The 12,371-nt window shown below is 66.4% G+C and overlaps 1 protein-coding gene across 2 annotated transcripts in view; it reads right to left on the bottom strand.

Annotated features, from left to right (window-relative positions):
- The window catches only part of PPOX (protoporphyrinogen oxidase), an 18,276-nt gene extending 5,905 nt beyond the window's left edge, over positions 1–12,371 (bottom strand). Inside the window, exons 1-9 of one of the 2 annotated variants that reach the window (XM_086866432.1) lie at positions 12,270–12,371; positions 12,098–12,192; positions 10,759–10,893; positions 9,881–9,996; positions 7,550–7,682; positions 4,380–4,524; positions 1,974–2,164; positions 1,287–1,347; positions 452–570 (exon numbers count right to left, since the gene is read on the bottom strand). In XM_086866432.1, coding sequence (XP_086722558.1) covers positions 452–570; positions 1,287–1,347; positions 1,974–2,164; positions 4,380–4,524; positions 7,550–7,682; positions 9,881–9,996; positions 10,759–10,893; positions 12,098–12,184 — 987 coding nt within the window. In that variant the 5' untranslated portion in view covers positions 12,185–12,192; positions 12,270–12,371. The remainder of the gene's footprint in view (positions 1–451; positions 571–1,286; positions 1,348–1,973; positions 2,165–4,379; positions 4,525–7,549; positions 7,683–9,880; positions 9,997–10,758; positions 10,894–12,097; positions 12,193–12,269) is intronic. The other variant, XM_086866431.1, reaches the window with a different exon arrangement.

Raw genomic sequence — 12,371 nt, 5'->3', positions numbered from 1 at the left:
TTGGGGACACCACGGGGACACCCAATGCCACCCCCATGTCCCCAGGACACCATGGGAACACCTTGGGGATACCTTGGGGACACCCCAGGGACTTGGGGACACCACAGGGATACCCAGTGCCACCCCCCATGTTCTGGGCACACCACGAGGACCTTGGGGACACCCTGGGAACACCCTGGGGACACCCTGGGGACACCTTGGGGACACCACAGAGGCTTGGGGACACCCTGGGGACCCCCTGGGGACACGGAGGGGACACGCTGGGGACACCCTGGGGACACCACAGAGGCTTGGGGACACCCTGGGAACACCGTGGGGACACCCTGGGGACACCTTGGGGACACGGTGGGGACCCCCTGGGGACACCTTGGGGACACAGGAGGGGACACCCTGGGGACCCCCTGGGGACACCCTGGGGACACGGAGGGGACACGCCGGGGACAGCTCTCACCGTGACGGGCAGTGCCACCCCCCGGTACTGCAGGTTGACCACGGCCACCGAGGCGGCCGAGATGGCCCCGAGCTCCTGAGCCAGCGGCGCCGCATCGGCCGAAAGAGCCCGGGCCAGCGCTGGGGACACAGGGACAACGGGGACAGCAGGGACAGAGGGACAGAGGGACACAGGGACACAGGGACACAGGGACACAGGGGACAGAGGGGACACGGGGACACAGGGACACAGGGACACAGGGACACAGGGACACAGGGACACAGGGGACACAGGGACACAGGGACACAGGGACACAGGGACAGAGGGACACAGGGGACACAGGGGACAGAGGGGAGGGGACAGAGGGGACAGAGGGGACAGAGGGGACAGAGGGACACAGGGAGGGGACAGTGGGGACACAGGGGACAGAGGGGACAGAGGGGACAGCGGGGACAGAGGGGACAGAGGGGACACAGGGGACAGAGGGGACAGCAGGGACAGCAGGGACAGAGGGACAGAGGGACAGAGGGGACACAGGGGACAGAGCGGACACAGGGGACAGCGGGGACAGCGGGGACAGCGGGGACAGCAGTGAGGGGACAGAGGGGACAGCAGGGAGGGGACAACAGGGACAGCAGGGGACAGTGATGAGGGGACAGCAGTGAGGAGACAGCGGGGACATCAGGGGACATCAGCAAGGACATCAAGGGGCAGCAAGGACATCAGGGGACATCGGGGGGGACATGAGGGGACATCAGGTGACGTTGGGGACACACGGGGGACATCAGGTGACATCAGGTGACATCAGGTGACACTGGGGACACTCTGGGGTCCCCCCCCCCAGCCCCAGCCCTACCTGCGGCCGGGAGCGCGCTGATCACGTGATCGGCTGTGAGCGTGCTGTCCGGCAGGGTCAGCTGTGGGGACAGCGGGGACAGCGGGGACAGTGGGGACAGTGGGGACAGTGGGGACAGTGGGGACATTGGGGACAGCAGGGACATTGAGGACAGCGGAGACAGTGGGGACATTGGCGACATTGGGGACAGTGGGGACATTGGGGACATTGGGGACAGTGGGGACAGTGGGGACATTGGGGACAGCAGGGACATTGGGGACATTGGGGACAGTGGGGACAGTGGGGACATTGGGGACAGTGGGGACATTGGGGACAGCAGGGACATTGGGGACATTGGGGACAGTGGGGACAGTGGGGACATTGGGGACAGTGGGGACAGAGGGGACATTGGGGACAGTGGGGAGGGACTGGGGACAATGGGGACAATGGGGTAGGGACACCGGCAGGTGACACAGGGAGGTGACACAGGGAGGTGACACAGACAGGTGACACAGACAGGTGACACAGCGAGGTGACACAGGGAGGTGACACAGGTGACACAGGGAGGTGACACACACAGGTGACACAGGGAGGTGACACAGGGAGGTGACACAGGCAGGTGACACAGACAGGTGACACAGCGAGGTGACACAGGGAGGTGCCACAGGGCAGGTGACACAGGGAGGTGACACAGAGGCGTGTCCCCACCTGCCAGCGGCCGCGGTGACGCCGCAGGTGCGTCAGGGGCGCGTGGCAGCGCAGCTCGGCGCCGCGCGGTGACACGAAGGCCACCAAGGCCCGGGCCAGGCTCTCCATCCCCCCCCGCAGGGACCACTGGCTCCAGCGCTCCGTCCTCGCCCGGCGGGCCAGCGCCACCGCCGGGGACACGCTGCCACCGCCTGTGGGGACACACGGGGACAATGGGGACACGCTGCCACCGCCTGCGGGGACACATGGGGACACACGGTGACAATGGGGACACGCTGCCACCGCCTGCGGGGACACACGGGGACAATGGGGACACACGGTGACAATGGGGACACACTGCCACCGCCTGCGGGGACACACGGGGACACACTGCCACCGCCTGCGGGGACAATGGGGACAATGGGGACACGCTGCCACCGCCTGTGGGGACACACGGGGACACGCTGCCAACGCCTGCGGGGACACATGGGGACACGCTGCCACCGCCTGTGGGGACACACGGGGACACGCTGCCACCGCCTGCGGGGACAATGGGGACAATGGGGACACGCTGCCACCGCCTGCGGGGACAATGGGGACACGCTGCCAACGCCTGCGGGGACACACGGGGACACGCTGCCACCGCCTGTGGGGACAATGGGGACACATGGGGACACACTGCCACCGCCTGCGGGGACAATGGGGACAATGGGGACACATGGTGACAATGGGGACACGCTGCCACCGCCTGTGGGGACAATGGGGACACGCTGCCACCACCTGCGGGGACACACAGGGACACGCTGCCACCGCCTGCGGGGACAATGGGGACACATGGGGACACGCTGCCACCGCCTGCGGGGACAATGGGGACACACGGTGACAATGGGGACACGCTGCCACCGCCTGCGGGGACACACGGGGACACGCTGCCACCGCCTGCGGGGACACACGGGGACACGCTGCCACTGCCTGCGGGGACAATGGGGACACATGGGGACACGCTGCCACCGCCTGCGGGGACAATGGGGACAATGGGGACACACGGTGACAATGGGGACACGCTGCCACCGCCTGCGGGGACAATGGGGACAATGGGGACACACGGTGACAATGGGGACACGCTGCCACCGCCTGCGGGGACAATGGGGACACACGGTGACAATGGGGACACGCTGCCACCGCCTGTGGGGACAATGGGGACACGCTGCCACCACCTGCGGGGACACACGGGGACACGCTGCCACCGCCTGCGGGGACACACCGTGACAACGGGGGGACAATGGCACCAGGGTGGCACCAGGGCCCCCAGGGTGGCCCCAGTGGCCCCAGGGCGGCTCCAATGTCCCAGCAGTGTCCCCAGTGTCCCCAGTGTCCTCAATGTCCCCAGGGTGTCCCCAGTGTCCCCAGTGTCCCCAATGTCCCCAATGCCCCCAGTGTCCCCAGTGTCCCCAATGTCCCCAGTGTCCCCAGTGTCCCCAATGCCCCCCAGTGTCCCCAATGTCCCCAGTGTCCCCAATGTCCCCAGTGTCCCCAGTGTCCCCAGTGTCCCCAGTGTCCCCAATGCCCCCCAGTGTCCCCAATGCCCCCAATGTCCCCAATGCCCCCAATGTCCCCAGTGTCCCCAGTGTCCCCAATGCCCCCAGCAGTGTCCCCAATGTCCCCACCGTGTGGCAGTGCCAGCCCCAGCAGGACGGATCCGTGCCGTCTCTCGGCCTGGAACAGCGCGGGGAAGCAGGAGCGCACGCTCAGGGCTCGGCTGTCCCCAGTGTCCCCAGTGTCCCCAGTGTCCCCAATGTCCCCAATGCCCCCAGTGTCCCCAATGTCCCCAGTGCCCCCAGCAGTGTCCCCAATGTCCCCACCGTGTGGCAGTGCCAGCCCCAGCAGGACGGATCCGTGCCGTCTCTCGGCCTGGAACAGCGCGGGGAAGCAGGAGCGCACGCTCAGGGCTCGGCTGTCCCCAGTGTCCCCAGTGTCCCCAATGCCCCCAATGCCCCCAGCAGTGTCCCCAGTGTCCCCAGTGTCCCCAGCAGTGTCCCCACCGTGTGGCAGTGCCAGCCCCAGCAGGACGGATCCGTGCCGTCTCTCGGCCTGGAAGAGCGCGGGGAAGCAGGAGCGCACGCTCAGGGCTCGGCTGTCCCCAATGTCCCCAGTGTCCCCAATGCCCCCAGCAGTGTCCCCAGCAGTGTCCCCACCGTGTGGCAGTGCCAGCCCCAGCAGGACGGATCCGTGCCGTCTCTCGGCCTGGAACAGCGCGGGGAAGCAGGAGCGCACGCTCAGGGCTCGGCTGTCCCCAGTGTCCCCAGTGTCCCCAATGTCCCCAGTGTCCCCCAGTGTCCCCAGTGTCCCCAGTGCCCCCAGTGTCCCCAATGTCCCCAGTGTCCCCAGTGTCCCCAATGTCCCCAGTGTCCCCAGCAGTGTCCCCACCGTGTGGCAGTGCCAGCCCCAGCAGGACGGATCCGTGCCGTCTCTCGGCCTGGAACAGCGCGGGGAAGCAGGAGCGCACGCTCAGGGCTCGGCTGTCCCCGGCAAACACCCCCCGGCACAGACTGTCCACTGCCAACTCCGCCACCTGCGGGACACACGGACACGGGACAGACACGGGGACACGGGACACACGGACACAGGGACAGACACACGGACACGGGACAGACATGGGGACACACGGACACGGGACACACGGACACGGGACAGACACGGGGACACGGGGACACACAGACACGGGACAGACACACGGACACGGGACAGATACGGGGACACACGGACACACGGACACAGGGACAGACACACGGACACGGGACAGACATGGGGACACACGGACACGGGACACACGGACACGGGACAGACACGGGGACACGGGGACACACGGACACGGGACACACAGACACGGGACAGACACGGGGACACGGGGACACACGGACACGGGACAGACACGGGGACACACGGACACAGGACAGACATGGGGACACGGGACAGACATGGGGACACGGGACAGACACGTGGACACACGGACACGGGACACACGGACACGGGACAGACATGGGGACACGGGACAGACATGGGGACATGGGGACACGGGACAGACACACGGACACGGGACAGACATGGGGACACATGGACACGGGACAGACATGGGGACACATGGACACACGGACACGGGACAGACATGGGGACATGGGGACAGACACATGGACACGGGACAGACATGGGGACATGGGACAGACATGGGGACCCAGGGACACATGGACACGCGGACATGGGACACACGGACACACGGACAGACATGGGGACAGACACAGGGACACACAGACAGACATGGGGACACAGGGACAGACACGGGGACAGACACAGGGACACACAGGGGACATGGGGACAGCAATGGGGACAGCAGGGACAGCCATGGGGACAGGGACAGTGACAGGGACAATGGGGACAGTGACAAGAACAGTGACAATGAGCACAGGGACAGCAATGGGGACACGGGGACAGGGACAGGGACAGACAAAGGGACAAGGACAGTGACAATGAGCACAGGGACAGTGACAGGGACAGTGACAGGGACAGTGACAATGAGCACAGGGACAGCAATGGGGACACGGGGACAGGGACAAGGACAGGGACAGTGACAGGGACAGTGACAGTGAGCACAGGGACAGGGACAGTGACGATGGGGACAGTGACCGGGACAGTGACAGTGACAATGAGCACAGGGACAGTGACGATGGGGACAGTGACAGGGACAGGGACAGTGACAGTGACAATGAGCACAGGGACAGGGACAGTGACAGGGACAGTGACAATGGGGACAGTGACAGGGACAGTGACAATGAGCACAGGGACAGTGACGATGGGGACAGGGACAATGATGATGGGGACAGGGACAGTGACAGGGACAGTGACAATGAGCACAGGGACAGCAATGGGGACACGGGGACAGTGACAATGGGGACAGTGACGATGGGGACAGTGACAGGGACAGGGACAGAGAAAGGGACAGGGACAGTGACAGTGAGCACAGGGACAGGGACAGTGACAGGGACAGTGACAATGGGGACAGTGACAAGGACAGGGACAGTGACAGTGAGCACAGGGACACAGGGACAGCGCGACCCCACCCAGCCCAGGGAGGCGCCGATAACCCGGGTGGGGTTTGGGGTGAATTATCGGGGTTTGGGGGCTTGGGAGGGGCTGGGAGGGGCTGGGGGCTCCTGGGGAACTTCTGGGGTGTTCCTGGGGACTTTGGGGTGTTCCTGGGGCTGTTTTGGGGTGTTCCTGGGGACTTTGGGGTGTTCCTGGGGACTTTGGGGTGTTCCTGGGGCTGTTTTGGGGATTTTGGGGTGTTCCTGGGGACTTTGGGGTGTTCCTGGGGCTGTTTTGGGGATTTTGGGGTGTTTTAGGGGTGGTTTGGGGTGTTTTTGGGGTGTTTCTGGGGATATTTTGGGGTGTTCCTGGGGACTTTGGGGTGTTCCTGGGGACTTTGGGGTGTTCCTGGGGCTGTTTGGGGGATTTTGGGGTGTTCCTGGGGCTGTCTGGGGGATTTTGGGGTGTTCCTGGGGCTGTTTTGGGGATTTTGGGGTGTTTTAGGGGTGGTTTGGGGTGTTTTTGGGGTGTTTCTGGGGATATTTTGGGGATATTTTTGGGGTGTTCCTGGGGCTGTTTTGGGGTGTTCCTAGGGATTTTTTGGGGTGTTTTGGGGTGTTTTTGGGGTGTTTTTGGGGATATTTTGAGGATATTTTGGGAATATTTTGAGGATATTTTTGGGTGTTTCAGGGGATATTTTTGGGGTGTTTTTGGGAAAATTTTGGGGTGTTTTGGGGGATTCTTGGGGTGTTTCTGGAGGTGTTTTGGGGATATTTTGGGGTGTTTTTGGGGCTGTTTTGGGGTGTTTTGGGGATGTTCTGGGGATGTTTTGGGGAGTTTTGGGGTGTTTTGGGGATGTTTTGGGGTGTTTTGGGGATATTCTGGAGATATTTTGGGGTGTTTCTGGGGGTGTTTTTGGGGATGTTTTGGGGATGTTCTGGGGATGTTTTGGGGTGTTTTGGGGTGTTTTGGGGATGTTCTGGTGATATTCTGGGGTGTTTTTGGGGATGTTTTGGGATGTTTTGGGGTGTTTTGGGGCTGTTTTGGGGTGTTTTGGGGATGTTCTGGGGCTGTTTTGGGGATATTTTGGGGTGTTTTGGGGTGTTTTTGGGGCTGTTTTGGGGATGTTTTGGGGTGTTTTGGGGCTGTTTTGGGGTGTTTTTGGGGCTGTTCTGGGGTGTTTTGGGGTGTTTTGGGATGTTTGGGGGTGTTTTTGGGGCTGTTTTGGGGATGTTCTGGGGCTGTTTTGGGGTGTTTTTGGGCTGTTCTGGGGTGTTTTGGGGTGTTTTGGGATGTTTGGGGGTGTTTTGGGGATGTTTTGGGCTGTTTTTGGGGCTGTTCTGGGGTGTTTTGGGGTGTTCTGGGGTGTTTTGGGGATGTTTTGGGGATGTTCTGGGGTGTTTTGGGGATGTTCTGGGGATGTTTTGGGGTGTTTTTGGGGCTGTTTTGGGATGTTTTGGGGTGTTTTTGGGGTGTTTTGGTGTTTTGGGGTGTTTCTGGGGTGTTCCTGCTCGCACCTCGGGCCCGAAGCGGCGCTGGGCGAAGGCGTGGGCGCTCTCGTCCGGCTCCGTGCCCCGCGGGGTCAGCAGGTCCCGCACGGCGCTCCAGAGCAGGGCCCGCGAGAACGGCGGCACCGCCCGCAGCAAACCCCTGGGGACATGGGGACATGGGGACATGGGGACAGTGGGGACAGGGGCGGCACCGCCCGCAGCAAACCCCTGGGGACACGGGGACAGTGGGGACAGTGGGGACAGTGGGGACAGGGGCGGCACCGCCCGCAGCAAACCCCTGGGGACACGGGGACATGGGGACACTGGGGACAGCGGGGACAGTGGGGACAGGGGCGGCACCGCCCGCAGCAAACCCCTGGGGACAGCGGGACATGGGGACACTGGGGACACTGGGGACATTGGGGACAGTGGGGACAGTGGGGACATGGGGACAGTGGGGACACTGGGGACAGTGGGGACAGCGGGGACAATGGGGACAGGGGTGGCACCGCCCGCAGCAAACCCCTGGGGACAGTGGGGACATGGGGACAGTGGGGACAGTGGGGACATGGGGACAGTGGGGACAGTGGGGACACTGGGGACATGGGGACACTGGGGACAGGGGCGGCACCGCCCGCAGCAAACCCCTGGGGACAGCGGGACAGTGGGGCATTGGGGACACTGGGGACACTGGGGACATTGGGGACAGTGGGGACATTGGGGACAGTGGGGACACTGGGGACATGGGGACACTGGGGACAGGGGCGGCACCGCCCGCAGCAAACCCCTGGGGACATGGGGACATGGGGACAACTGGGGACAATGGGGACAGTGGGGACAGGGGCGGCAGCGCCCGCAGCAAACCCCTGGGGACAGCGGGGACAGTGAGGACACGGGGACACTGGGGACAGTGGGGACACTGGGGACATTGGGGACAGTGGGGACAGTGGGGACACTGGGGACATTGGGGACAGTGGGGACAGTGGGGACATTGGGGACAGTGGGGACAGTGGGGACAGTGGGGACATTGGGGACAGTGGGGACACTGGGGACATTGGGGACAGTGGGGACAGTGGGGACATTGGGGACAGTGGGGACACTGGGGACATTGGGGACAGTGGGGACACTGGGGACATTGGGGACAGTGGGACAGTGGGGACATGGGGGCATTGGGGGCATTGGGGACATTGGGGACAGGGGCAGCACCGCCCGCAGCAAACCCCTGGGGACAGCGGGGACAGTGGGGACACTGGGGACATTGGGGACACTGGGGACAGCGGGGACAGTGGGGACATGGGGACGCTGGGGACATGGGGACACTGGGGACATTGGGGACATGGGCAGCACCGCCCGCACCAAACCCCTGGGGACAGGAGGTGACCCTGGGGACAGGGACAGGGACCATGGGGACAGGTGGCACTGGGGACAGGGACCCTGGGGACAGGAGGTGACCCTGGGGACAGGGACCCTGGGGACAGGAGGTGGCACTGGGGACAGGGACAGGGACCATGGGGACAGGAGGTGACACTGGGGACAGAGACCCTGGGGACAGGGACACTGGGGACAGGGACACGGACCCTGGGGACAGGGACAGGTGGCACTGGGGACAGGAGGTGGCACTGGGGACAGGAGGTGACCCTGGGGACAGGGACAGACGACCATGGGGACAGGAGGTGACACTGGGGACAGGGACCCTGGGGACAGGGACAGACGACCATGGGGACAGGGACCCTGGGGACAGGGACAGGGACCATGGGGACAGGAGGTGGCACTGGGGACAGGGACCCTGGGGACAGGGACAGGGACCATGGGGACAGGAGGTGGCACTGGGGACAGGGACCGTGGGGACAGGGACCGTGGGGACAGGGACCCTGGGGACAGGGACAGGGACCATGGGGACAGGAGGTGGCACTGGGGACAGGGACCCTGGGGACAGGGACAGGGACCCTGGGGACAGGAGGTGACACTGGGGACAGGGACCGTGGGGACAGGGACAGGGACCATGGGGACAGGAGGTGGCACTGGGGACAGGGACCCTGGGGACAGGGACAGGGACCATGGGGACAGGAGGTGGCACTGGGGACAGGGACCCTGGGGACAGGGACAGGGACCATGGGGACAGGAGGTGGCACTGGGGACAGGGACCGTGGGGACAGGGACCGTGGGGACAGGGACCCTGGGGACAGGGACAGGGACCATGGGGACAGGAGGTGGCACTGGGGACAGGGACCCTGGGGACAGGGACAGGGACCCTGGGGACAGGAGGTAACACTGGGGACAGGGACCGTGGGGACAGGGACCCTGGGGACAGGGACAGGTGACACAGGGGACAGGGACCGTGGGGACAGGGACACGCACCCCAGCCCCGAGGGCAGCGGGTGCAGGGTCCCCCCCCGGTACAGGAAGCGGTTCCGGGACGCCGGGTGGTCCCCGGGGACGGCCAGGACGTCACCGGCCAACCCCAGCTCCGACACCTGCGGGGACACGGGGACCCCCAGGGACCCCCAGAGTCACCCCAGAGACTCCCAGGGACCCCCAGAGTCACACAGGGACCCCCAGAGTCACCCCAGGGACCCCCAGAGTCACACGGGGACCCCCAGGGACCCCCAGAGTCACACAGGGACCCCCAGAGTCACCCGGGGACCCCCAGGGACCCCCAGAGTCACACGGGGACCCCCCCCAGAGTCACCCCAGGGACCCCCAGAGTCACCCGGGGACCCCCAGGGACCCCCAGAGTCACACGGGGACCCCCCCCAGAGTCACACGGGGACCCACAGGGACCCCCAGAGTCACCCCAGTGACCACCCAGGGACCCCAAAGCAGCCCCAGAGACCCCCAAACCAGCCCCAGGCCCCCCCAAAGCAGCCCCAGGGACCCCAAACCAGCCCCAGAGACCCCAAAACCAACCCCAGGGACCCCCCCTAGGACCCCAAAACCAGCCCCAGGGACCCCCAAAGCAGCCCCAAGCCCCCCAAACCAGCCCCAGGGACCCCAAAACCAGCCCCAGGGACCCCCCAGGGACCCCCAAAGCAGCCCCAGGGACCCCAAAACCAGCCCCAGAGACCCCCCAGGGACCCCAAAGCAGCCCCAGGGACCCCAAAACCAACCCCAGGGACCCCCTCTAGGACCCCAAAACCAGCCCCAGGGACCCCCAAAGCAGCCCCAGGCCCCCCCAAAACCAGCCCCAGGGACCCCCCAGCCCCCCAAAGCAGCCCCAGCCCCCCGTGCCCCCGTACCATGTGCAGGGTCTGGGCCCCCGCGGCCCCGGCCGGGCGGACGCCCCTCGGGCCGTGCTCGAACACGGCCCCCTCGGGGGTCCTGCTGCTCTGCAGCCACCCCCCGAAACGGCCGCTGGCCTCCAGCAGCACCACCTGGGACCCCCCGGGACCCCCAAATCACCACGGGGAAAACGGCCCCAAGGGGGGGGCTGGGGGGAGGAGACCCCCCCGGGACTGGGGAGAGGAGACCCCGGGATTGGGGTCCTGGGGGCAGGAGACCCCCCCGGGATTGGGGGGAGGAGACCCCCCCGGGATTGGGGTCCTGGGGGGAGGAGACCCCGGGATTGGGGGGGAGGAGACCCCGAGATTGGGGGGGAGGAGACCCCGAGATTGGGGGGGAGGAGACCCCGAGATTGGGGGGGAGGAGATCCCGGGATTGGGGGGGAGGAGACCCCGGGATTGGGGGGGAGGAGACCCCGGGATTGGGGGTCTGGGGGGAGGAGACCCCCCCGGGACTGGGGGGAGGAGACCCCGGGATTGGGGGGGAGGAGACCCCGAGATTGGGGGGGAGGGAGACCCGGGATTGGGGGTCTGGGGGTCCTGGGGGAAAGGGAGACCCCGGGATTGGGGGTCAAGGGGGGGAGGGAGACCCCGGGATTGGGGGGGAGGAGATCCCGGGATTGGGGGTCTGGGGGTCCTGGGAAATTTGGGGTCTGGGGGATTTGGGAATTGGGGTCCTGGGGAAAGGGAGACCTCGGGATTGGGGTCCTGGGGGATTTGGGGGTCCCGGGGAGGAATGGGAAAGGGATCTGGGGGGTCCCGGGATGGAGCGGGGGGTGTTGGGGGGTCCCGGGACGGAGCGGGGGGAGAGCCGGGGGGTCCCGGGACGGAGCGGGGGGAGAGCCGGGGGTCCCGGGATGGAGCGGGGGGAGAGCCGGGGGGTCCCGGGATGGAGCAGGGGGTGTTGGGGGGTCCCGGGATGGAGCGGGGGGTGTTGGGGGGTCCCGGGATGGAGCGGGGGGAGAGCCGGGGGGTCCCGGGATGGAACGGGGGAGAGCCGGGGGTCCCGGGACGGAGCGGGGGGAGAGCCGGGGGGTCCCGGGACGGAGCGGGGGGAGAGCCGGGGGGTCCCGGGATGGAGCGGGGGGAGAGCCGGGGGGTCCCGGGATGGAGCGGGGGGTGTTGGGGGGTCCCGGGATGGAGCGGGGGGTGTTGGGGGGTCCCGGGATGCAGCGGGGGGAGAGCCGGGGGGTCCCGGGATGGAGCGGGGGGTGTTGGGGGGTCCCGGGATGCAGCGGGGGGAGAGCCGGGGGGTCCCGGGGTGCAGCGGGGGGAGAGCCGGGGGTCCCGCGCTCACCTTGGGCGGGCGGGGGGCGCGCACCAGGTGGTAGCAGGCGGCCAGGCCGCTGATGCCGCCGCCCACGACGGCCACGGTGGGCGGCATGAGGGGACCTGGGGCGGGAGGGGTCAGAGGGGGTCACCGGGAGCCCCCCCAGACCCCACCTGGGACCACCGGGAGCCCCCCTCACCTGTCCCGCGTCCGCCCGCGCTGGCCACGCCCCTTCCCGCCGCTTATCAGGGGAGGGGGAGGGGCTTAGAGGAGACGGACCAATGGGAATGGGCGGAGCGCT

The sequence above is a fragment of the Cyanistes caeruleus genome, chromosome 30 (genome assembly GCF_971803275.1).
Source record: "Cyanistes caeruleus chromosome 30, bCyaCae1.hap1.1, whole genome shotgun sequence".
NCBI classification, from domain to species: Eukaryota; Metazoa; Chordata; class Aves; order Passeriformes; family Paridae; genus Cyanistes; species Cyanistes caeruleus.
The sequence above is the reverse complement of the archived record's forward strand: the minus strand, read 5'-3'. Positions and strand labels throughout refer to the sequence as shown.